Source organism: Monopterus albus, unplaced genomic scaffold, assembly GCF_001952655.1.
Source record: "Monopterus albus unplaced genomic scaffold, M_albus_1.0 scaffold32.1, whole genome shotgun sequence".
Lineage (NCBI taxonomy): Eukaryota > Metazoa > Chordata > Actinopteri > Synbranchiformes > Synbranchidae > Monopterus > Monopterus albus.
In genome coordinates, this window is record NW_018127912.1 from 555224 (window position 1) to 582792 (window position 27569).

A 27569-nucleotide genomic window follows, 5' to 3' on the forward strand; every position below is an offset into this window, starting at 1 on the left:
TATTTTGTTTGACACTAAGTGAATGTAGTCAACTTTCCTTTATGACGGGATAGAACATTTTAATGCAACTATTAATCTAAACCCATGGGTTAATAAGGGAAGTTGTGTTACACCTTGAGTTGGTAGATAAAAAACTGTACAGTTAGTTAAGGGGGAACAGCTAGAAACACTTTAAAAAAAGAGTGTGAATAACTTTGTATACTTATATTACAAATCACCTGTTTTGTTATACAGGCTGGGGGTTTTTTCCCCCTTTTGGTCATTCCTTTCTTTGCCCTGGATCCTGGATGGTGAACGGACCTACTCGTGAACTGGAGTCTCTCCTTGATGGGGAGTGGCGAGCCACCAATTGAGTACCGGGATTGGAATCTCCCTGCAATCGTCACCTGCCTCATTGTGTATGCGGTAGGACTATATGGTTATTGCTCCAAGGGACGGGAGCTGGACTATTTTATTTGGTTATTTTATTCAGGGTGCACCCATGAAGGGACTATTTCCTTTTAAAAAATTATATGCCGGCTTTATTCATTTTTGTCATTATTGTAAGTGTTGTTGTTGATGCGTATTAATACAGTTGCTTATTCCTGCAATCTGAGTGTCCCGGTTATTCATGAGTGTCTCTGTCATTAATCAGCCAACGGACTTAGAGTATTCTGGCCTTCAGTGTCTCCCACACAAGGGTTACAGCTGGAATGAGTATGCAGAGGATTTTAGCTGAGCGAAATTGAGGCTGCATGTTTGTGTGAATGAATGAAACAGGTTCTAAGTCTGTGTGTCAGACCTTGAGCTGCTGTAGTCTGAGCTTCTCATCCTCCATCTCTCTCTTGGCTCTGTCCTGCTCCTCCTGCAGCCGACGCTTCTCCTGAAGGAGCAAAGCATGAGGCAAGGACAGAAATAGCAAAGAAATGGAATGACTATGGACATATTGACAGTTTGGTAAAGAGGAAGTGAGGGCAAAAGGAGAACAATTTTATTCAAATAAAGAGATAGATGGACTGATAAACCGAGCACAGCCACACACATATGCAAGATGATGCACATTAATGAACAGAAACAATGAGGAGGAACAAGACAGCAGTGAATAAAACATCACTGGAAGAATAAAACGGCATGTAGTCAAACCATCTGTCACAAGGACACCACAGACATCAGGTAAACTGTATCCCATGATGTTCAGAGCAGCAGTCCCATTGACAACCTGGTGGTTTTCATCAGAGTGGATTAAGGAGGAGAGTGACAACATCTCCACTGATTCTAGGACCTTTTTTAAAAAAAAAAAAACAGTAATGGCAAATCATGGGAACACTGAATAGTTCCAAACATCAGGAGCAGGCGCCATAGAGTTGCACTGACCTGGCTGTTGGCCTATCTTCTAAAGTAAGAAGTTGAAATCAATAGCAATAATTATACTTGTGACATTTTATGTTAGCAACATCTGTCAAAGCATATTTTACAACCTTTTAACTGTGCCTCTCCAATATTGGGTCATTTTATTATTTAGGTACCCAGCTAACTAGCTAAATTAGCTGAGCTAGGTATCTAGACTACAACAACAACAACATAACACAGAATTGGTCTGCAAGGCCAATTCATTAAAAGTAGTAATTTGCTGATAAATCCGGCTGCGCCCTACAGACAACAATAGATATGAGTTGGCTGTTTGGAACTATTGGAAACTACTCGTGTATCTTAAGAGCGCTGGTTTTCATGGGATCAGGGACACCCTGGCTCACCATATTGCACACATCATAAATTATTTAGGAGTTACAAACAGGTCGAAGAACAGCTTAGTCTCTTTACCACCTCTTTCTCTAAACACAAAAATCAGGTAGTAGGTGGAAGCAGACAAATTGCCATAATGATGGTGGTACTTTACTAATAAACCTGCCTATAATACATATTTTGAGTGGCTTTCCACAAAGGGTAACCAGAACTTTTAAAGAACCAGGACCGCTGTCGCTTCTGTCCACAGTCTGCACCAAAGCACCTGGTTAATTGTACTCTAACTAAAACCTGTGTCAGTATAAATTACATACTAGTGCTTGGAGATTGAACAACCTCCACATTCACATGCATGCCATCTACATCTGACAGAGAGGGCAGCTGTTGACCTTGAACAACACAAACATCTCTGCTTGTACTAGCAGTGTAAACATGCCACCGCAGTGATGGCAGTGGTGCCTCAGAGGGCAACATATACTGTAAATCAGCCGCTTGATGCATCCATATATAAGTAAATGTACGTTTGTGTGTGTGTTCTAGTTGACTCACAGCAATGGCCTCTAGTCGCTGTTTGTACTTCTCCGTCTCATCCATCCTGACACCTGTGACAGAAGACGTTTAAAGGTTAGAGATCAGAATTTAAACAATATGGGACAAGTCAAATGGATTCATTTATTTCCAGAATTTAGTGTGTTCACTGCTTTCAGAGAATGAGCCCAGGCTATTATTTCAGATGAATCATCTGAAGAGCTTTTAAAACTTTCTAAATCAAATCAAATCAAATCAAATCAAATTTTATTTGTATAGCGCCAAATCACAACAAAAGTCATCTCAGGACACTTTACAAAGTAAGGTCTAGACCTTACTGTTATCAATATTATTACATAGGGAAAACCCAACAAATCCCCCTTGAGCAAGCACTTGGCGACAGTGGGGAGGAAAAACTCCCTTTAACGGAAGAAACCTCCGACAGACCCCGGCTCTTGGTGGGCGGCCTTCTGCCTCGACCGGTTGGGGTGAGTGGATAGAGGAGAGACAAAAGAAGAAAAGCAACAAGACACAACAATCAAACACTGATCAGGTCGATGTGGCCGGTGACTGCTGGGAGGGGAGAGAAACTCAGAGCATCATGGGGCCCCCCAGCAGCCTAGGCCTATAGCAGCATAACTAAGGGAAGGCTCCGGGTCACCTGATCCAGCCCTAACTATAAGCTTTATCAAAAAGGAACGTCTTAAGTCTAATCTTAAAGGTAGAGAGGGTGTCCGCCTCCTGAACTGAGACTGGGAGTTGGTTCCATAGGAGAGGAGCTTGATAGCTAAAGGCTCTGCCTCCCATTCTGCTTCTGTGGACTCTAGGAACCACAAGTAAACCTGCACTCTGAGAGCAAAGTGCTCTGTTTGGATGATAAGGCTCTACGAGGTCTTTATGATACAATGGAGCCTTGTTATTAAGGGCTTTGTATGTTAGGAGAAGGATTTTAAATTCTATTCTGAATTTTACAGGGAGCCAGTGGAGAGAAGCTAATATGGGAGAGATATGATCTCTCTTGCTAGTTCCTGTCAGTACTCTGGCTGCAGCATTTTGGATTAGCTGGAGGCTTTTTAGGGAATTATTGGGACATCCTGATAGTAAAGAGTTACAGTAGTCCAGCCTGGAAGTAACAAATGCATGGACCAGTTTTTCAGCATCACTTTGAGACAGGATGCTCCTGATTTTTGCAATATTGGGCAGGTGAAAGAAGGCAGATCTAGAGACTTGGTTTATGTGTGATTTAAAGGACATATTCTGATCAAAGATGACTCCAAGGTTCCTCACAGTAGTACTGGAGGCAAGAGCTATGTCATCTAAAGTAACTATATGATTAGACAGCAGATTTCTAAGGTTTTCTAGCATTTTATTCTTTTGAGATGTCCATTTTTTGTGCTGTGTGGTCTTGTCTTTGAAAGTGTACAATTCATTATCTAACAGTGAAGAAGATAATCAATCAATCAACACAAGACCAGAGATAGGATTGCAGACTGCTAGACAAGTATTACGCCAGTACATGCCTTTGACTGCAGGGCCGCCATGACCCATAATCTTCCTCACAAAAAAATATTTCCTTCAGACTCCCATCAAGCCTTTTGTTTCTGTTATGACACAGCCTCAGGCATCTACAAGGAAATTAGCATATGTGTTATTTGTTTTTCCCTGCAGCTGACACTAAATGGGAAAATATTTGAGCTCCACAAAACTCAGAAGTACAACAGGGAACATAGACAGAGTCATACACAGCAACCAGCCCACAGCAACTCAGTCATTAGCGGCTCCCCCCAGCCATAACTCTGCTTCTAGAGGAGTACCCTTTAAAAGTTTAGCTTTTAACATCATCTTCTGAGCAGAGAAGGAACACTTTTTTTGTCCCATGTGTAATTCTGTACTGGGTAGGTTCAATAAATCTTCCAGTCACAGTCAGTCCCATGAGGCAATGTAATAATTCTGTCCCACAGGAGTTATTTAGCTATCACAGCAACCAAGATCATTGAGGGAGCTCCGAGTTTTATGGGGCTCTACAGTAAATCTTTAACAAATGCCAGTGTTGTTAATCGCCATCACAGAGTTTTAAAGTGCAAAATGTGTGCTTACACATGTGTATGTATGCACTGTTAAACAGTGTACAAACACTACTGTGTCGGGCTCGGGCTGGGTTCAGACATTATATACGATAAGCTTATGGGGTCTGGCTTGGGTTCAGATGCCGCACTCTCAGGCATGGGTTGGGTTCGGACAGAAATATGCAGCCTGAATCACTTTGTACTCCAGAAGGCAACTCAGTAGAGCTGAAGCCATTGCTGCTCCTCCAACAGTGTAGATCTTTCAGGACCTTAGTGGGTGTTGGCTCAGTACCAACACCTGAAAAATTCCTTCAGTGCCCTACAAGAGTGGGCTGTGTGGTGGGTTCACTGTGGCAAAGGCGCTACATAAAACAATATGAAAACAAAGGTGTACTTTGTATAGAAGAAGAAACAAAACAAGGGCATTTTTGATGGGAAAGAACTTCTGGTATGTCTTTCATTATTCGGGCACTCTCAAGAACTGAAGTGGCAAGTCATAGTTGAAGGATCAGGAAAAAGACGTATGAGAATACATATACACATTGTATATAAAAAGACAAGAAAGAATGCAGCATAGTTAGAAAGAGACAAAATCTCATTTTGGCAGTGTTTTGACTGACTGGAGGTGCCGTGACAGCTTACAGTATAAGCCTCCGTAGGGATTGGAGGCTTGTGTCTTGACTCCAGGAGAGCGCCTAGAATAGCAGCCAGAGATAAACAAGCAAACACAAACAGAAGCTTTGATGAGGAGGTATTGAGTAGCTCCCTGTAGACACACGCTGACTTCGATAATTAGATATGATACAGGAGGGTAGAGGAGAGAAGGCTGACAAAGTCAAAAAGTTAAGAGACAGAGAAAGTCAAGGTGGCTGGAAAGAACAGCGGCAGAGAGAGAGAGAGAGAGGGGAACAAGGTGACAGGAAATGTAGCAGCTAGGATTCAGATGTCCACAAAATGGGACAGCCTGCGACTTGTATAGGACAGACTGAAGAGTGTTCATGTACTGGAGGGAGAGGGAAATTGTAAATTTAATCTACTCTGACACTGATCAATCTGTCTGCATTCCTGGTTTGCTTCATTTAAAGGACTAACAGTGACCCAAAGAGCTGAAGGTACCCAGTATTTCACAAGAAGGAAAAATAAGTGTAAAAATATATGCAATTTGATAATTGTACTGTACTGTCAATGTGTTCAGGAAAAGCTAGATTCTTAATTATATTTTTGTTACACAAAGGAGTTAAATTTTATGTTATTGCTGTGTTGATTCAATTCAATTTTAATTGTATAGCGCCAAATCACAACAAAAGTCGTCTCAGGACACTTTACAGAGTAAGGTCTAGTCCTTCCTATTAATATATTCAATCTGTTGATTGAAATGAAAGTACTTCTCTTATTTCTTTAAACTAACAAACTACTTAATCATATTTAAAAGGATGCGTGTTTGATAAGTGAATTCAGAACTGCTTTCAGAGTCGATAAAATGTTGTAAAACCTCATCCATAGAGCATTTTAGAATTAAACTGGCCAGTCACGTTAAGTCTCTTCTATTTATGTAGGCAGAATCACAAATCACAGCTTTGCCTGTGACATCCTCTATTGTTTAACCCTTGATTTAGATAAACACCCTGCCCCCACACCCCACCCCTGCCAAAAAGGAATTTAGCAAGAAAAAGGAGGATACTCCAGACAGACATTGAACAGAGTATCCAAAATAGCAATAAACAGAAACCAGTATGGACAATTAAGATGACAATATCACTATAAACCATTAAAGATTTCCTTTAAGTCGATTTTACTGGGTCATTTGCACACTATAAAACCAATTAAGAGTTTTATTAATGCTAAATCTTTAACCATCATTCTTACACCTTAACTGCAAGATTTCACACAACTCCCACACTCCTTTTGTGGTATTAAGAAAGCACAGCAAGCCACAAATGTGTCGTGGGACCAAACAAAAACTGCACTTGTTCACTGGACCCTGATACACTGCAGTATATCCAAAACATGTCAGAACCAGTCAGCAGTAGTAAAACACCAATATGGCACATGGCGAAGAACCCAGCTTGGCTGCTGCAGTGTTTAATTACAGGCACTGGTTCATGCCTGTAATGTCTCTTACAAGCCAACTCAGTGACAAACAGTTCTTTTCAAGGCATTTATTTGCACTCTGCACCAACACATTGGCATGGAGCAAATCATAGGCTTCTGACCTCAGTGGTATGACCCCCGACACACACACACACACACGTGTGTGCAGTGTATATCTCCCAGTCTCCCTCCCACTTATTCACACACATTGATTTAGCATTCATTTTGCCTTTGTTCACAGCAAACATTTTGACCTGTCACAGTAGTAAAAACACGGGTGTTACTGATTAACAATGGCTGTGTTCCATTGTGTTCAGGAGTCTCATTAAGCCATGACAGTGTGATGGTGAGCCACCATTAACCATCCCCGATGCTGGAATTGAGGCAGCTAAATGGAATTCAGCCGTCATTCAGCTTTACCTGCTTTTACAGTTAGAAGTATTCTGCCCTCCTATCCTCAGAAAGTCAAGGTCAACAATAATCATTGTTTTAGTCCTCTATAGATTAAAAATGCCTGTTTCAGCTCATAATTACAACATTTTACTATTTTATTCAGTTTACATCATCTTTGGATTTTGGACTGTTGGGCAGACATAACATGTGCCCCCCAGCCCCCAACTATTTCTCACAAATAAGAAGCAAATCTAAGCAATCTTTGGCATTTATTCACAAAAAATTACTGTTTATGAACAGTCAATTATCAATAGCTGCAGAGTAATTTCCTGTCAATCAACTAATTGTCTCAGCTCTGAGCTGATTAACAAAATAAAATTATAGATGGATGAACTAAAAGCAATCCTATGTTGCAGCATGATCATATGCTGCATGGTCAAATATATGATATGAATTTAATGTAGGACCACATATGGAAGCGGCCCAGATCAGGTTTGGGGAAAAAAAAAAAATCTGATTTGGTTTTTTCACACATACAGTATGTAAAAAGTTCAGATCTGAGTCACTTGCAGTAAAAAAATAAATAAAAATCTGACTTGAGTCACTTCAGCATGTATAGTAGTTTGAATGCAGCTTATGAGAGCTTAATAGTGTGTGTACAGGAAGTACAGCTGCCTTTCAGCATAGTTTCTTTGCAAACATTCCACCTGCCCCAGTGTAAATGAATATATATTTGCTTTCAGTGTGTGTGTGTGTGTGTGTGTGTGCATGCTTATATTACAATGTATAGCTGCCTAGTGGGGGTGCCATAGAGTCTTTATGTTGAGTGCTGGCGTAGTGACATTAGCTCTGTGGGAACAGATGGAAGAACAGTTGGGTGTCTGGAATAAAAAAAATATATAAAGTATCACTGCGTGCTGCTTGTGACTTTCAAGGACAGCACACAATTAAGAGTATATCAGATTAAAAATGGAATCTTAATCAAATCAGTGTTACTTTTCCTACAAGGCAGCAGATCTTCTCCACAAACTGTTTTGGTGTGTAGATAAACTCAAATCACACTGCATGTTAAAAGAAAAAAAAAAAAAGCCCCCATTACTTTCAACCTGAGAAAATATCACTGAAGTGAAAGCATTAACAATTCATTTTCTGAGGACTAAGGTGTCTGACTGTGGGAGAGGCAATCAGCACAATTAGTGTTAGCTGGTAAGTCGCACTTTCATGCCACCAATGCAGTGCCTCCTGTTGCTCTGTATTAGAGCTCTGTATTAGCTGGCTCACAGAGTATAATGTCAGCGCTGATAGCTCCAAAAGATGATATTAGTGGTCTATGCAAAACACTGGTTTCATGAATTTGAAGCACGTTTCCACAAAATCTCCCACTATGGAACCAGGAACTTATTGAAGTATAATTCTATGCTCCAGCCTGGACATGAGAGAACACCAGATACATGGCTGCCGACATCAACTCCACAGGGATGGACACCAGCTGCAGTGCAGCATGCAGACTGTCAGGACACCAGCTGCAGTGCAGCATGCAGACTGTCATGAGACTAACATGACCACAGCAGAGGTCACCTTTCAGTCCAGGCATTTCTAAATTATTGACAAAGACTCTCTGATGGAGAATTAACTTTAACAGATTAGTCTTTATACTGTAAATATAATGGTTAACAATCAAGGACACATGACAAATTGTTATGTAACATCAATTTGATAAAAAAAAAAAATCACATGAACCTCATCATTTGGAAGGCAAAGAACAAGAACCTTCTAAAACTGCTGAGTCTGTGAAAACTGGCCACTAAACAGATGATATATACCAAGTTGCTTAAATAGCTGTAGGTCTATAGAGAGAGGGTGGGGGAGGGGGAGTCATTAAAAAGCCACCCAGTGACATTTTGTTTTTGGCAGTCATGGTGCTGTTAGAGCGCTGGCCTCCGAGCTTCTCTGCACTTTGAACTTCCTGCTTTATTTTGGAGGGGGTGATCACAGTAATGAGAGAAGAGAGAGGGAGTGGGAAGCACCGACAGCAGTACATTCTGTACACACAATTAGGTACAAACACTAATAGTTTTATTAACTTCTAATGCTTGTATTAGGTGGGCTCATTATGCTGGAGTCATCTTTTTTTAAATCTTTGCTTTGAAGTATAGTTCATCTGCTTGAAGCTCTTTCACAATGCTGCTGCTTCTGCGTATCCCATTATGCTCTTCTTATTCAATAATGCTATCTTTCTACAGATAGGAGTGGAGTGCACCACTAGAATGCAAGACTGCAGTGTGAAAACGGCAGAAGTGAAGAGTATTTCTGGATCAGATAACAGTAGAAAAGTGGAAGGTGTTTAATATGCTATTCTACTGTATACTGGGACTAAGGGCCGTGTTTTGAGGATCCATGGCGTCTGACTAAGATGTACTGGCGCAAGTGGTGTTTTCACAACGAGGAAAAATGGTTCAAGCACCTGTGCAAGTAGTTAAAGGACTGTACTTGATCTCCTCATTAAAGCAGGGGTGTGTTTTGGGCGTAACATGCAATTATCCAATGTGTGTATAACCTCACATTCTCTTTTAATAGAGGTGTAAGTTTGAACGCTTGGCGGATTGCTAGAATACGGACGGACTTGCTAGGTCGGACGTCAGTAAGACTTTCCACTGAGGAAACGAATCTGCTTGTGTGTGAGGGGAAGGCACAAGATCGCTCATCAAAATGGTATTTAATATAAATACATATAGATTGATGTACACCCAATGAATACAGTGTCATCTTTTTATCTTTTAAGTTTTGCAGGTCCAGTGCAGCACATCCCAGGGTACAACAAATACAGTAAACAGGTAGGAAATCAGGAAACATTGACGTGCTACCCACTCCACACGCCATCCGTTTGTTGCAAGATAGGGCCCTAAAGTTTTTAAAATTACAATCTGAACATGCTCATATTTTCAGGCCTGCAAAATGGAGAAAGACAGAGAGATTATTCCATGGCCACTGTAAGTTGAAAACATCCTTCCACTTGTGTATTTGGGAACAGGAAAAGTACAAACATCACTGTCCTGCAGACAATTACAGGCAGAACATGCAATCGCAACGACCCTGATCTCTGAACTTGGGCATCCTCTGTTGTCATCACTGACCATCGCTCAGGAAGAGCCTGACTTAAACAGACAGACAACTAACTGTAGAACAAATGCCTAGACAGAACTTCTGTCAGAGAGGGGGCAATCAAAGGGGCAGCCGTGCTCTAGCTTGAGAGATGGCCAGAGTCAAATGTTGTAAAGTGGTTTTTCATTAGTTATTGATTTTCAGCTGCTCTACTGACTCTGCAGCAAAAATAGGACATCATGCTTATTTAGGAAGAAAGAAATCAGATCCACAGTGGGACGGCATGTGTGCATGTGTACTCTACGTGTGTAGGCTGGTGGTACAGTATGGGTGGAATTTGTGTAGCTCGGATGGTGCGGCTGAACAACACACAGCCATGTTTCTCTGACTGACAGCCCTGGATAATGCAGTGTAATATACACTGCTGTGTATATGTGTCCACATCAGTAAAGAATAGAAGCTTAATGCGTGATCCATGCTTGCCTCTTAGGTCATAGTGGAGTACACCTTGGAGCATGCTGGGGATTACCAAAAATCAACAACACAGACTTACTCCAAGCGATTTATCACTGCTGAACTTCAGAGGCATGACAGTCCTACTGCTGCCTATAACCTCTGAAGTAACAGATACTCAAATGTGTGAACTTCAAAGCATCAAAGATGTCAGTCTACCAGTCACATATTTATCAGCGCATTAGCCTTGCTGATATGTATACAGCAGTTGCTCGTGCAAATGATCACAACAGAGAACATACGCTTGGAAGCATCAAAGGCATCGCTCAAGGGAAATATCAAACGAAAACTTCCAACAGGTATTTCAGTGGCTAGACCAAAGCAAGTTTAATGCACTGACAATTTCTCTGAATCATTTTGAAAGAGGAGACTATGATGAAACAATCGCATCTCAGAGGAGCAAATTCCTTGGCTCTAATTTTGTCTCTCCATTATAAAGCCATATAAAGGATTGACAGAGATCGGTGGTGTTCTGGCAGGTACCACACACTTAGGCTTTTATATACTGTATGTGTGGTGTAATTAAGTGCTGAATGTGCATCCAGTTTCAGTTCTGTCAGTCTGACTGAGGACAGGGCTTAGTACGCAGCAGCAACATTCTCACACCTACATCTCCTCAGTGCATTTCAGAAGGGTTTGAGCTTTTAAATTCAATGTACCATTTCATATTGCCCAACAATAATAATGCTAGTAAAATTTAAAATATATATTTTTAATAAATCCCTAAAAAGAGTGGGAATCCAGACATGCCAGGTCATTTTGTCCTAAAAGTCATCTCGTTTTTGATTTGTCTAAATAAATTTAAGCAGAAAATAGCAATTTCACATTTTATCATCATCACTGAACAGTGGTGGAAGAAGTACTGAGATTCTTTGCTCAAGTATCAATATCACAGTGTAAAAATCCTGCATTCAAAATGTTACTTAGGTAAAGGTGCACCTTTACCTAAAGTATTCAATCAAAATATACTTAAAGTACCTAAAGTAAAAGTAGCCACTATGCAGAATGGCCCATTTCACATTAATGTATATTGTATTATAGTTACTGATGCATCATGTTCACCACAGTCAAGCAAACAAAGAACAACTTGAATTATATCGTGATAATTATTGATATTGACTGGTATGAAAAATTACTGTGATAAAGTAATTTGCCATATTGCCCAGCCCTACCTAAACCTACATGAACCCTACAACTACAGTAAGTTGTAAAGGTGCAGGTGTTGAAGACAGGCCAAAATCTCAAAACGACCTCACAACGATGGTTTTGAACTAATATCTGTCCACACAAACATAGAAAGGTACACACACACACACACACACACAATGGAGTCCACATTCAGGAGTTAGGCTGGTCTTAGTCACTGACTTGCTATGCCTACAGTATCCTAGTGAGGTAAAGGAACACACACACACACACACACACACACACACACACACACTTGTAGTTTAGTTTTCCTGACATAGCATCATATCACACAGACAACCTGAAAACATTATGCCTCTGGCAGCAGCTATCACTGGCACAGAGGCATAGTCAAAGTCAAAACACCTCTTGTTTTTTTTAACTCCATTTCATTTTGTGATTGATCAGGAAGACATATCTGATTGACAGCTGCATCTGAAAATGGATTTAACAGTAGTTTAGTATTTGAAAATTGTGTTACAGTAAATCACATCCTACAAACCCTTCTGAAGTCTGATCAACTGGACTGATTGACATTTTTTGTCTGAACCAAAACAAAGAGGTTTGGTGTGAAAAGTAATTACCTTTACAAGGTTTGACTTACAGTACCTACTGACAAATTCTGTGCTGTAAGAAAACCATTTAGCCAGACATCATCTCCTTGGCCAAACACACAGATTGTTAACATATAGCTAAACTGTGCATATGAGCAGATCCTGCTTGATATTGCCCTCTGACTGATTTCCAGTATGGCCAAGCTTCTGATCACTGGCCGTGTCAAAATCACCATCTGCCGCACACTTTTAAAATATTAAGTCTGGAAAGATTTGAGAAAAATCAGCTCCACAGTCAGTGAGCTGAGCAGCAGATCAAAAGTGACAGAACGGCGAAGCCTCTGTAAGAATCTTGTCATCCGCTCATCAAATCAGTAGCAGGGCTGCAGAGATCAACACTGTCATCTGGAACATACATATGCATGGTGAAGCTGGAGAAAACGCACTATGCAGATTGGATGAATCATTTTGGCTCACTTGGTATAATTAACATGCAGGATTATCTATTTAATACAACAGCTGTGAAGGAATCATATTTTTTGCATTAGTCTAAACTATGCATTTTCTGGAATGATTCCATTTTAGAAGTGTCAGTTAAATTACAACAACTTTGTGATCAGCATTCCTCTTGCATGCTCAATATAGGTTGAATCGACTGGTTCTATGTACTCCCACTAGGGCTGCCGCGTTTAGTCAACGTAATTGATTATGTCGACATCAATATTTTTTTGGTGTATATATACACACAGTGTTATGACCTAGCACTTTGGAGCAGCAGACAACGAGTTATCAACTGTTACCCTTATATTGTAAGACACATTTGCTTAATCTTTGTTGTTTCCCTGTTTTTGCATTCATAAACTATCTACAGCTTTATCTCTTCAAATGTTGTGCATAGAGAGCCAAGGCACGTGTTAGCCTTACTGATATGAGGGGAAACAGTGGTTTTTAACCCTGAGGTGGATGCACAGTGTGTGTGTGTGTGTGTGTGTGTGTGTGTGTGTGTGAGTGTGTGTGTGTGTCACTTTGCAGATGAACTAAGATTACAGGATAGCTAGGGCTTCATGGGGAACAGGGGCCAACATGACCAACTGAATGTCACATGTGATGTCTCAAACAGTGTAAATGTGGCAGTAATTTTAAAGAGGTCAAAATGAGTTAAGTCAGCAGTATGGCATCAAATTATACTGAAAGTGGAGAGAGAGAGGGAGAAAAGATAAACAACAAAGGAAGTAAAAAGTCAATACTATGAACTTTATCCCTGTTCAAACAAAGCTCAGTGCAAGAACCTGGACTGACACGAGACTAAGCTCTCATGATCTGCGTCAGCAGCCTCACAGCTAAGTAGTCATGAGGAGCAGGGAGAAGGCTTTGGAAATGAGAAACTAGAAGGGGAGAGGGAAAGAACGAACAAGAGATAGATAAAATACAGAAACATCAGGTAAATGCAAAATCTTGGAGAGAGGAATGACAGACAGCTTGAGCTGCAGGAAGAGAGATGAAGAAGGGGATTAGAGAGTAAGACACCTGTTCTGACAAGTCCTGACAAGACACTCGAGGCTGTGACACAACATAAGCATTCTGCCTGCATTTCCAGCGAAACCCAGCTCAGTGACACACATCAAGTTCACACTGACACATCTTAACAATACGCGCCAGTCTCCATTTTGTATCTCGCATGCAGACACATGCACACAGGTCTCACAAGAGTCAAAGTAACAGTTACAGTCCAACCTTGCTGGTGCCATTTCTCCAAAGACAAGAATAAAGTGAGGGATTTCACAATCAACTTATTAATTACTGAATATCTGCTGATACGTCTCTCTGTCCAACACTACAAACTGTACAGTGCAACACAAGAACTTTAAAAATTTGCAAAATGAGTGAAGTTTAAAAACGCTGGATGCTTAACAGCGCCGCAGTAAAAGAACATTGCTCCATGAACACATGATTTGAACAAAACAAACAAAAACAAAACAAACTGTTGCAATTTTGCTCATCATTTAATGGTTTGCAATGTTTTCTGGTTCTAACTTCTCCAGTGTGGGAATTTGTTTCCTTTTTACTTTTTGTAACCTGAATAAAGACAAATAAATTTCTTTCAGATTTGTTCTTTCACTATAGGGCTACTGAGAAAATGTGTAGGGTATTTTTATATACTAAACATTTCATCACTTAATCGCTAAAATAATTCAATCCATAATGAAAATAATCTTCCACGGGTAAGAGTCACACTGAAAAAATATGAACGTTCAAGTGCAGTTTTCGACTAACAGCAGAACTTTAGGGGAGAGGGCACCTTCAAAAATCTCACTGAAATAAAAGCAAAGCAACCATTTTTAATCCAAAACGGCTCTGCTGCCGCTGCTGACTGACTCATGCTGTCAGTGTGGATCCCATTTCAACTGCTGGCCGCAGGTTATTCATTCATGATGCTTCGCAGTTTAATGGCTCACCACGCTGTGCAATAGGAAGATGTTCAGCTGTGTTAATGGAAAGCAGGGTTTGATAGCTGGAGTCCCCACAGCACAATGGATTACAATAAACAATGGGTGTCAACTGGATCTGGCTTAAATACCCATCACTTAAAAATGTCTTGTTTGGCAATAATGTTAATGGAGATTGGCTTCTTAGAACACAGTTGCAGCTCACACTGTATAAACCACAAGGAAACCCACTCACTGTGGTACTTTTAAATGACTTAGCCTCTTTGTGATAGAACTATTTGAGGATTAGCTACTAATGAGTTTTCTGACTCTCCACGTACATACATGCAGACACACATTCCTGTTGGTTAAGTGTCGTCTCCGCACTTTGAACAAGCTTATGTAAGACATGCACTGGCTTGCTTCAGTGATTTGTCTGTGTATGCAGGATTAATGTCTGCTTGTGTGTCTGTCGAAAAGTTTCGGAGAGGAATGCAGGACTGGTGTAAGCCAGTTTCTGCTCATTTTCAGTACTATCATGGAGTAAAAGGGCTGTGTCACAAGGCCTCGTAGCTACAGTCACCATTACACAGGACACATTTCAGCTTAAAGATCAATTAAACATAATCAGGACAACACAGTAGAGCCTTACAAATGCATCTGTATGCACATTAAAATCAGCTCCCATCAGATATGATTAACCCTCATATTTCTAACTATTAAATAACTTCAGGGTATAACAACCCATTCCCCAGCAGCCACAGTCTGTGTAAATCTATTGTGCAAGGTTGTGTAGTCACCTTGTAAATGTCTGCTCAGGTAACATGTTTAATTTGCCTCATTATCACTGTAGGCAAACTAAATTGTTAAAGAAATCACAGACAATACACTGATCCTGCAATTAAGGGTGTATTTCAACTCAATTCAGTTAATTTGATATTTTGTTTTAGAACAATGCCCATGATTAGTGCTTCCTCTGTTGTCACTCAAATGAATTATGGCAGTAACTAAGTAAGCTGTCGCTGTTTCCTTAGAGACATCTGCACATGTGAGCTTTGCCAGTGAACATGCTTGAGTATGTTAGCCACAGCAGCTAAAGATGATGAAATAAGGCAAAAAAAAAGGGTAATAATGTTGCCTCGTGGCATGGGCGTGGTTAAAGGCTTTGGATAGTGTCCAGGACCTAACACCCATATCCATGGGTTTCAATGACAACTAGGTCAACAGCATTTCACTCCAAAACCTCGGCTGAGCCAGGGTCAACAGATTGGTAGAGAGGAACGCCTCCTCTCTCTATGGCAACGTTATGTGTGCTTCAGGTTTTAGTCTACACTCCAAGATTATTGACACATTTAAGAGAAAATGGACACAGACCATTTTGCTAATTACAGATACAGAATGAGGCGTATCTGGTATAGGACTAGCAAAAAGTCCACGTCATATCCTGGTTCTGCTTTATAGATTTGAATCGTCGTGGATTTTTACACTCCCACTTTTATCCAGACACACCCTTAATCAATCATTTGCATAGAACGCTGCCTGAACCGCACATTATTAGACATGGCAAAGTAAGCAACACAAAAATAGAAGCGCGATTTCAGTGACTGTGAAATTCAGACTGATTGGAAAAATGGAGAAAAGAAAAGATGATTTGTTTGGCGGTCTCACTTCAGGGATGATGAAGAGAAGAAGAGCTGACAACCGGCAAAAAAAAATAATAGAGGCTGTCAATACTGTCAGTTCAGAGCAGAGGACCATGACTGAAGAAGTGGTCAGATTGTAAGCAAGAGGCAGAAAAGCACACACACGCGCACAAAGAGAGCAGGAGGGCAACAGGACCGGCACCTCCTGCATCATCTACAGCAGATATACGCGTCACAATTTTGCCCACACAGCTTTACAGTGAATCAAAACATCAAAAATACACTTTATGAACTGAAATGTAAACAGATAAAAATAATGCAAGCTGTTTAAAATGGTCCGTCTCGCCTTATTTTTCATTTCCACTCAAACTGTTCGTACGCATGGTCTGAAGTATGTGTGAGGTGTGCACATTCTGCATTTATATATTCCAGTTTATGCATAGGAAAAGGCGTATGCATGGTTTTTGTGTGTAGGCATCGATTATGGCCCTGGCCCCTGGTGTGCAGCTAGAGTACGTGCATTTAGATTAAATAAAGAACAAATACCCATGAAAATTAGTTGGTTGCTTTGCAATCAGCTAACAGGTATCCCCCCCCTTTTTTTTTTTTTAACAATAAACACTATTGCATGCACTGGAACAACAATGGAAATCAAAGTAAGAATGTAGACAATATTCAGGGCATACCTAAAGATAACACTAGACATGACAAATACACAAAAAATGCACATTTCTAAAAACAAGTATGTCAAGGACACAATTATATGTAGGAAACCATCAGAGGAAACAACATCTTAACATGGGAAATCTTCCAAATAAGGACTACTGCTCCTCCCTGTGTGTTGCCCTTAATGTGTGATTGACAAATGCATTCATTTGATAGTCAGGCCGGAGAGAATGGCAGATGTAATGATAGAGCTGCAGTGCACAGCAGTGGGTTTTGTTTAACTGAATGCCAGAGAGAAAGCATTCCCACAGGCAGCAAAAGGGTTTGTTAAAAAAATCCAAAAAAATTCCAAGCCTCCTCTAATAATTAAGAAGCATGTTTATACTGTATGTGTGGCTTGAATTTCCACCAAGACTCCGAACAAAATCGTAGCCACCGAAACCACACAAACAAGGCTTGGTAAATCCATTCGGTGTGGGATGTAGATCTGTCGTTGGCATTTTGCACCATTCATCAGCAGGTGAGTTTCTTCCAAATTAGCTGTGAATTATGAGTGTTGGCATTTTTTACCATTTAAATGACTAGACAACAACATCACACATGAGCTGCGGCTTGTGTAACATCACACTCCTTACTGGCATCTCTAAAATGTGACAATGCTTCCATCTCTACCCATGACAAAGACAGAGTCCAAGCTCTGATGTTCATTAAGGGTTTGTTGCAGTCAGTTTCATGCACACATGTCACCTGACCCATATTCTAATGTGCACTCATGCTCTGCCAGATTGTAAAACATCACTTGGGTCATTTTTGCCAACAGTGTACTCTAGTGGGCTTCTTCTCGGTGCCTCTGTGCTCTGCTCCACGACTACCCAGATACTATCAACAGCCATGTGTATTTGTTTTATTCTAAGACATCTCAACGTTGCATTATTCATGTTGTCTTCTTTGTCTCATTTGCACACAGAGATGTAACACACCACCATCACCCTGTCTGGATTAGAGCTGCAACTAATGATTAACTGCATTTTCAATTCATCTACAGATTATTTTTTCAATTGTTCGAGTACTCAACGCCCTTCACGGTTTCCAAAAGCCCAGGGTGTGTCATCCATTAATACTCGGTTCATAATCACACAAGACAAAAGCAGCACAACCTCACAACTGGGAACCTGAAATCAACCCAAAAAATCTATTTGTTTGGAAAAAAAATTAATAATGATAATTATCCAAATAGTTGTCAATTATTTTTCTACTGATTGAGGAACTGATTCATCAGAGAAGGCAGACTAAACTAGTGTCAATCAAAAGTGATTTGTATAAATATGATGATCAGGTGTCGTACAACCTTTGACACTGACTCATTACATGCAAAAGCTACTTAGAAACAGGTGACTGCAATATTAGACTAGACTTCATCAAGAAATTCATGAGGAAAATGTTTCTTGGAAGCTAACAAGCAAAACTATTAGTCTGTCAGAGACAGCTCGGTTATCTCCTCAGACCATTACCTTCACAACCATAACACATTACCTAACTGTCTAATCTTGTCTGCCTGATTAATACATCGCTGTTGGTGTCAAAAAGAAGGGCATGTGTACAGTGTATAAAAGACATAAACTGAAGACGGTAATTGTTTTCCTGTCCTCCTCTCATCAGCTGTCAGCCAGAACACAAGATGACTTCATAAAAAACACCGCCTGAAAACCACCTAAACAGGACACAAAGACATGAAAAAGAGGAGGCAAAAGGACAAATCTGTGAAATTCACACTTGAATGTTGGGACATGACCGGGCATCTCAACTATCACATGCTGATAAAAGACACACAGATAAAATACAGTATATGGATAAGAAAGCTGGTGTAGGACAGGTGAGCTAGGAAATGTAGCACAGGTAGAAAATGAAGGCTGTAGCATTTTAGACTAAATGTTAGTAAATCATTAGCCTCTGTTGTGTTACGAGTTTTTGTTTTCTCTCTTCCAACTCCTGATTTTATGGAAATGTGGATGAGATTCTATGAAAATGTGTGGAGTACCCCTTTAACATAGAAACCAAAGTATAAACAGGATCTGCTAATAACCCTAACCAGATCAAAGTCATAGTTGGAATAAGCATAACTGAGTTGCATAACATTTCCAATTTTAGTTGCGTTAACCCAGTGCACACCAGATACAGTATGTATACATATCAAACTGAAACTTTCTCAGCATTTTGTGCCAACGTTGTTCCCTTGAGAACTAACTATTTTTGTATTCACCACTTTCGTTGTTTCTTCACTTGAATAAGAAAAAACTGCATGTATGACCACTGTGTCAGAGTAATTTGTCGCTGTACATGCTTTGCTGTCCAAGTCTAATCTTCTCTGTAGCATAATAATAACAGCCTGAAGCACAGTGTGTTTGTGCAGCATGCACAGTCAGTCAGAGCACTGGCAACATGACATAAAGAGAGGGAGATCCAGGTAAAACTGGGTGTAGGGAGCATCATTAATCAAGTTCTCTAAATGGGAATAGTTCAATCCGTATAGGCGGCTTGAAACATGAAAACGCACCAGTCAGACGAGTTCTGACCACAATGCTACAGTAAGAGGAAAAGATATGTGAAAATCCAATATCACTTCAACTGTGGAGAGATATGCTAGGGGCGACGTGGCAGTGAGGAATTTCCCTGCTGCTAAAAATTCATCCATCACCCCGTTTGCCGAGTTAAGAAGCGGTGAGATTTCATCACTCCGAGCTACTCTTTTGTCTCCTCCCCTTCATCTTTCTGTGTTTTAATCTCCCTCCGCCTTGTCAAGAGTCTGACTCTCTCCTGCTATCTTCAATGCGATATGAAAAGATAAAACTCTGCGCTGATTGGGGCTGCTGATGACCACATTTTCCCCTGTACTTTTATCTGTCTTTAACAGCTATCTCGCCCACTGTACCCTTCTCTCTTTTTCTTTGTACATTTGTGTAGATTTCTGCAGATTCATATCAAAACCAAACTGCTCTGACTAGCACAGACCTGCGCTCCATGCTGCATTTCATACGCATCAAAGACAAAAACTTTTCAGCTGAACAGCAATAAACAGGCCAGCAGAAAAGATGGAGAAATTACTTCTTGTTATCCAGAATCTGGGCTCCTGGATGTGTAACTTCCTGTTAAACACCTCAAACATTCATGTGAATATTATCAAACCATCAAGACAGTGAGGTAAATTAAGCCAGAGGTGAGTAACACCCTCTGGTTATGGCCCCGGGGCCCATCGGTTTTTCAGCCTAACAGAAGAGAAGCCATGTCAGGAGCTCCTGCTGGGATCTCTGCTTGTAAATCAGTATGCTCAGCTGCATGCTAAGCAGTGTTTGTTTGGATTGCAAACTATTGCTTTAAAAATCGAGCTACAGCACAGATGCTGCACGCTGTAGCTGTGGTTAAAAGTGATGAAACAGCTGTCTCTCTTACCACAAAGTAGGTGAGTCACATAGAAAACAAATGCATGGTTAATCTGATACGCAGATCTTGAGATCATGACTATATGGTGTGTGTGTTTTGCGTTGGGGGGGTGTATTGGTTGCGAGAGGCAGCTGCAACAGCAGCTTGAAAAGAATCAAAAGCCTCAATGCATCACAAAACTGCTGTCAGTGCCTTGCAGACTTGATGCCTTTGGACGCAACTCAAAGAACCCGGTTGCGACAGAAAAACCCTTGCAGAAAAGAGAAAGCTTGCTTTGAGCTTAACAAGTTACATTACACACATTACAGCATATATTTTAAAATAAAAACTACTATAACTATGACAAGCTGGTAACTCACAGTACACAGATAAACCTGTTTGCATCTAAGTGCAAGCCAAAAGTCAAAACAGTGTCAGAAAACATTAAATGACCTATGAACAGCCAGGTATCATCTGAAAGACTTTTAATATCTAACTCTTTGCTTTGCAATGCTTAACAGAGGTCAGACAAGTCAGCAGCTGCTGGGGCTGTCAAAGTCTGCCCAGGCTCACTTGCCCACCACTTGGCCCACTTTCAAAAGGTGTCAACCGACCACGTACACCAAACTTTGTTCAAATTCATGCAGGAAATGATGGCAGAAATAAGCCAAAAACAGACGTACCTATTCAAACGGGGTCAGCTGATATTTTGAGTTCAGGATAGTGGAAAGGGGGGAAACGAAACCAAGCAGAAAAAGTGGAGATGCTGTACGCACGAGAAAACTGTGAAAAAAGAAAGAAATCCTTACTCCAGCTCTATGAATTATATGGCAAAAGGAGTAAAAGTACGACACAAACGTCCTCGTGTAGATGAACACCTGAGTAGCCGCTGCGCTGAGCCTGCTCCAAAATACCGAGCGCGTTACGCGAGGACCGCACGACACGCAGTTAACATTTACCAAACCTTAACGCGTATATAAAGTTTGTTTCACAGAGAGCGTTGTGCCATCTGTGAAAACGACATGAGACCGACCCGGAAAGCTGCTCTCACCACTTCCCCTCGTGTCTACACGCGTCAGTGGGGAGGAATAGCACAGGCCTGTCCGGCGGTTACCTGACTCCTTAACGTGAGGCCAGCCCTCCAGACATCTGCAGCAGCCTCATGTTTGCTGTTGTTTTCTGAGTGACTGCAACAATGGCTTTCCTGCAGAGCAGCTGGCTTCTTTAAAAGACCATCATGCATTTGTTGATTGATTGAAACCATTGTTGCAGATAATAACAATAATAATAATAATAATACAAGCTTTCCATTTGGCATTTCAAGCTCAAGCTGTAAAACAAACATCCAACTAGATGAATGTCAGATATAAATATCACTTAAGTTTGTGTATTTAGCCAGATTTTGCCACATGTTGGTGAAAATGTGAATGATAGGAAAATACCAAGCAGATTATATCTCAGGAGTATTGTGACAGTTTTCTTTGTGTGGAGGCCTATGTTGATACTTTAAACTGTAAAGTTGTGTCACTTCACAATTGAAACACGATGCTATTTTAATAAATAAGCACATTTTGTTCAAATTTCCCATATTACTTGATGTCATATTATGTTGACCCTGGAGTGGGAAGAGTAAAAAAGATTTGTTTGTGAGTGACAGCAAGGACACACCACCAAATTAAGGCATTATTAAATCACTCTATAGCTCCATGAAATAAAACTAGCCCGAGCTATATTAATGTATATTTCATTATAGCTTACTCATATTTCATTTATACCACAATATACTTCAAGCTCATTTTCTCATGATTAATTGCTTTTTAATTTGCCCAAACCTGGGGTATGAGCTGCCAAAGTGCTCATGCAACTACGTGTTTAAAGACATCAGTATTTTAGCCACATAAATTACAGTTTAGCTGACCTGCGCTCTGTCTTCTTTATAATCCAATTTTGCTAAAAACTCTGATTAATTCTTTATGTCTGAAATTCCCTCGCATAGCAATTTGAAGTGAGAATGTCCTTGAGTGTGATCCACAGTCATAATGTATGAAATGAGTACACCCACTGATTCGGCCTACTTCTTATTCCCCAAGACGAGAGAGTGTTCATTTGAACAGCCAGATACAGGGAGCACACAGGCTTGTGTCACACCACTTTCTTTTAACAGTGAGGTAAAACAGTCTGTCTGGGTGCACATGCTTTTATACACGTTTACGTGTACAAGGACCAGCACCTTCAAAACACACGGTCTTATTGTTTGCTTGTGTGTGTGTGTGTGTGTGTGTGTGTGTGTGTGTGTGTGTGCTTGTATGTCCTTGTGTAGCGTACTGTAGAAGGGCACCATTTGTTTCTGGGTTTGTTTCCGTGTGTATCAGACTAAGAAGGAATGAGATCAGTGGTTTCTAATGTGAGTGTTTTGTGATGTTATATCAAATAATGGCATCATCTCAGTCAGGTAGTTAGGTTGTATACATACAGTATTTTTCTGCAACTTTGGGAGCAAAAATATGTGGAAACCATTAACAGGGCAGACGCTTGTCGACTAAGTGTCACTCAACGTGAATGCTTTTGTTGCATGTGTAAGGTTTTGTACATACAGAGTCCTGCGTCCCTACTGACAGACAGCAATGTCAATATTGATAGAATCTCTAAACTCCAAATTATGTTCAATGCCAATGTGTTTTACATCCACTACCTATGTTTTTAAAAACTTTTGTTGGTATGCTTACATTTAGGGGAAAACTGAGGTTATTGCATCTTATATGTGCTTTGGTTTTAGTTATCTTAACTAGAAAACTGGTTAAGCCTGCAGTAGCTGAGTATTTTGACCACTAGGGGGCAGAAAAAAGACAGTGAACATAACATTATAATATTATGACATTTGCCTAATTTTTTACATTCAGTATCCTGGGAGCTATTAGCTCATCGCTAACTTTGTCTGGCATTTGTTGCTGACAGGGCAATGTAGAGTGAATTTTTAGAGCCTTTTGCTGCAAACAGCCTTTGATGGTATGAGAGTGATGAGCATGAATTACAAGAGTAAAGTACTAAAAAACAGCAAGCTGAAATGCTGCAAAGCTCCATGAGGGGTTGTCTCAGAGTTAGATTATAATTCTCTGTGGGTTCATCTCCCTCACAAATACCAGTCATATTGATGATTCTAAGGCATTAATTGCCGGTCTCCTGCATGAAAGTACACCATTTGCCAGTTCACAAGCCCAACCTCCATATTGTTAGATTCCACCTCAGTGCACATACAGTACAACTTACTGCATTGTGAGATGCAGAATTGTACAATATAGACGTGATTCCCACAGATACTGGCCTGCAAGGAGGGTGTAAAAAAAAGCCAAGAGAAGACAGCAGCACTGCTTGTGTGTGTGTGTGCATGGGTATAGCTGTGCTTGTGTGTATCCATTTATAGGCTATACACCACCATCCCTGTGTGCTCTATTTACAGAGTCCATCAGTGTCTTTCCTTCCCAGTTTCGCCCTTGACTTTGACAACTCCTCTTAGTCTTTACATTCTTCTAATGTATGATGCTACCTGAGTTACTTCATCACATACATCACTTAGTAAAACCAGACAGTTATGGAAGAGGTGCTACAGAAAACTACGCACATGGAGATTTAGAGTTAAAATGATGGGGCAGATAATGTAAATGTCCTTGGCAAAGATGTAAAAGTCCAAGTCAATATTGTGATTAAAATATACTGCATTTGTTTCTATGTTGTGTTGTTACATAAAAAACCTTTTTGGTGAAAAATGATGCTTTTGACCCTTATACCTTCACACTGAAACCACCCCATAGGGGATGGCTTTTATGGACTTGAAGGGTTTATTTAAGCAGTCGTGGGGATGAGGATAATAAGTAAAAGTATAAGAAACTACACTGACTATCATGATTGATATGATGCTGCCTTCTTATCTAAGTTCTGAGCTTCTGATCAATGATTAACAGATCTTTTAATCTGAGAGTTTTGCTGGTTGAGCTTTTTTCTTTTATGTTCTCTTCACTTGCAATGCAGAATTTTTTTTTGTTCCATCAGACAACACTGAATCAGGCTACTTACACTGGTTGTGTTTTTGTGAGAGCTTGTCAGAGGGCTGTTGTTCAGTTATGGGAATTCAATGGCTTGTGAGCAAGGCCATTTTTAAGAGGCACTTATTTCGTCTATGTACATTGTGTGTGCACTTTAAAGATATAAGCGTGTTTATTAGTGAGTATGCACATGTCCTCATTTGTCATTTCACTGCATGAATGGAGCAAGTTACCATGGGAACTATGACATCAGTGACATCATGTGATTTTATTCGTCGTTCTCTCAAATAAGAGGCGCTTGAATGGTTTGTGGTCCCTCTCCAGGTGTGAGTGAGTTGTTTGAGTGAAGCACCAGGGTGGGGAGATGCTTCTTAACCTTGTGACTGAAACATTTTTACTTTAATTACTCTAATTACTACAGGCAGGTGGGATTCCTGACCCCTTCTTTGTCCTCTTTATTATAATGAGATTAAATTTTTCATAGTGGAACGCTCTAACAATACACTGGATATCAAAACGAAGGAAGCTACGACCCTGGTTAATTTGTTTTCTTGCTAAGAGTTAGTAGATATTATAGTAATATTGATACCACTCTCGTGTATGTACGATAAATATGAAGCTATCTTTAACAGAGAGTTAGCTTATGTTATAAACTAAAACAGGGGAAACAGTATGGTTCTGTCCAAATGTAAAAAAAAAAATTGCCTTCACCCTTTCAAGAAATAGAGTATGAATTAAACAAACAAGATATCCTGTAACCTATTAATCAGTCCAATGTAGAGGTGTTGTTAGGCAGAGTTAGTTAATTTGGACCAGGGTCGGATCTAGAAAGCTTTGGACGGGGTGGCCAGGCTGGGACACAGACTCAGAGAGGGGTGGCACATGTGAAAAACATGTAAATGAAACCCCCGGTTCTATGGATTAATAAACCATACGTTATTAGGAATCAAACTGTTTATTTGGTGTAAAAATGAGACATGTAGTGCTTTCTTTAGCTAACTTTGGCTGTGCGCCATATTTACTTCAGCCAGGAACATCATTGCTGCACAGTGGTTCCCTCCCACTGAGGCAAATCATACCAAGTACTCCACAACAACACAATCATGCTGCATACATAAGGCCCTACTTATTGCCTATGAGTCTCTACGTTTTTTTTTTGTTATACTAAAAGTACTAGATATCTATTTATGTATGTTGCTACTTGTACTGTCATGTAATTGTTACTTTTAAGCAATGTTTAAAGCTTTAATCTGAGTTGCTTTCTAATTATTATCTATATATGCATTTTAATGTTTTATCTTTCTGTGAGCATTTTGCATGTATTTAAATGTTTTGTCCAATATAAATAAACTTTGACTAATATCAGTTATAAAGCACCATGTTTTGGACAGAGCTGGGCTAGTAGCGCTTTACCTGTTTCCACTTTTTGTACTAAGCTAAGCTAGACATCTGCTGGCCGTAGCTTTCTGACATGGCGCACGAGTGGTATCGATCAGTTCATCACATTTTTAACAACAACAGCAAAAAGTATTTGTTAAAACATGGAATTATTTCTTTAAATTCGAATAAGGTTCACACACAGTGATACAATAAAGGCAACGAACTCTGGGCTGAAGTCCACACCAAATACAGATCTGTGCAGCAATGCATGAGAGTCCAGCAGTCTGCTGGACACACATAAACTTATAAGGATAATCACCTTTATTTGGCCAAGTATGTTACACACAGGGAACATGTTTCCAGAACCGAGGCAGCCATCTGCAACACTAACCATCGGGGGCAACTTGGGGGTTCAGTGTCTTGCCCAAGGACACTTCCACATGTGGACTGCAGGTACCGTGAGTCGAACCTCCAACACTCTGGTTGGCAAACGACTGCGCTACCCACTGAACCACAGTCACCTACACATGCACCAAAAACCCACTCTGTGTTTGTTTTAGCACTGATGGTGGAAGAGCATTTGCTAAAGCTCAACAAACCCACAGTATTATACAAGTATACCTGAGGGCCTCTGACCCACATAGGGCCGTGTTCCTCATGCGTCCCACTTTTCTGCTTAGAGATGAATTATTATCCACTTTCAGCCATCTGAAGTTGTGGGTCCTGTTCACTTGAGCTCACACTGTCACTGTGCAGAGTATGGACACACAGTGCTCATAAACAAGCACACAAAGACAAAACACTGACACCATACATTTAGATTACTCAAGAGTTTTCTCTCCTGTTGTGACTTTCCTTTTTCCCATAATTACACAAACCCACCCACCCACACACACACAATAAAACAGAAACACACACCTGCATACTCACATCCTCACACAGCCCATATATGCCAGTGTCAAAGTGGTTTCCTGGGGTACTAAAGAGCAGCGTGTCTACCATTTTAGCCACTGTGTTGCCTCAGCCTGTGACACACACACAGTCCCTCCTTCTCTCTCTCTCTCTCCCTCTCATTCTCCACACTTCTCTCAGGCTGGCTCTCTTCTGCTCCCAGTCTCTACACCCACTGTCTCATTCTCTTATTTCCCTCTCCTACTTTTTTTTTCCTCCTCCTTTTTGCCTCTTCCTTTATTTCTCTTGCACAGAGATACACAGATGAATACACACGCTCTTTCTTTCTTCCTCTTTTGGTATCCAGAGGCAACTGCGATGAGCAGCCTCCCTCACCAAGCCTGTGGATCCCTTCACTTGACTAATTAGCCTTGAAGTGCTGTTGAAGATCATTATATTTAGCTCAACGACCTAGCAGCAGAGTACAGACAGATATAGAGTAGACTGGCTGGAGGCTGGGTGCCTAGCACCGGGCAAGCTCTCTATCTCTCTTTATTCGTACTCAGTGTCGAGGGCTTCTCGGTGGCGGAGCGGCAGAAGTGAGGGGTGCTTTTGCTTTGAAAAGCGACAAGAAGGAGCGGAGCTGTGTCCACAATGTAACCACAGAATGGGAGCTCACTGCAGGAGCAAATAAATTCCCCTGGAAACGAAGAGACGGAGACTCAAAGGTAGCAGTGGTCACTGTGCAGCAGCGCTATACTTGCGGCATACAAAGATTTAAGGTGAGGTTTTTCAAGCCAGTTTCTGCCCTTCTTTTTTTCTGGTTCTGTTTAGAAATGTTTTGATGATGATGATCATGATGTGTGTGTGTGTGAAAGAGAGAGAGAGAAGGAGTGTGTGTGATTGTGCATCACCATGACCCTTGTTTTTAAACCTGAGGTGTAGTACAGCA

At 40.6% G+C, this 27569-nt stretch overlaps 2 protein-coding genes across 6 annotated transcripts in view; one reads left to right on the plus strand and one right to left on the minus strand.

The window, feature by feature from the left end:
- Positions 1 to 21509, minus strand: part of palm3 (paralemmin 3) — a 36707-nt gene extending 15198 nt beyond the window's left edge. Inside the window, exons 1-4 of one of the 4 annotated variants that reach the window (XM_020597051.1) lie at positions 21421 to 21483; positions 20990 to 21089; positions 2272 to 2324; positions 782 to 862 (exon numbers count right to left, since the gene is read on the minus strand). In XM_020597051.1, the coding sequence (XP_020452707.1) occupies positions 782 to 862; positions 2272 to 2316 (126 nt within the window). In that variant the 5' untranslated portion in view covers positions 2317 to 2324; positions 20990 to 21089; positions 21421 to 21483. Of the gene's footprint in view, positions 1 to 781; positions 863 to 2271; positions 2325 to 20989; positions 21090 to 21184; positions 21337 to 21357 lie in introns of those variants that run through there. The other 3 variants (XM_020597050.1, XM_020597052.1, XM_020597053.1) reach the window with 3 other exon arrangements.
- A 5325-nt stretch (positions 21510 to 26834) lies between these two features.
- Positions 26835 to 27569, plus strand: part of plppr2b (phospholipid phosphatase related 2b) — a 44861-nt gene continuing 44126 nt past the window's right edge. The window contains exon 1 of one of the 2 annotated variants that reach the window (XM_020597171.1): positions 26835 to 27399. The gene's annotated coding sequence lies outside the window, so the exon portion shown is untranslated. The remainder of the gene's footprint in view (positions 27400 to 27569) is intronic. The other variant, XM_020597170.1, reaches the window with a different exon arrangement.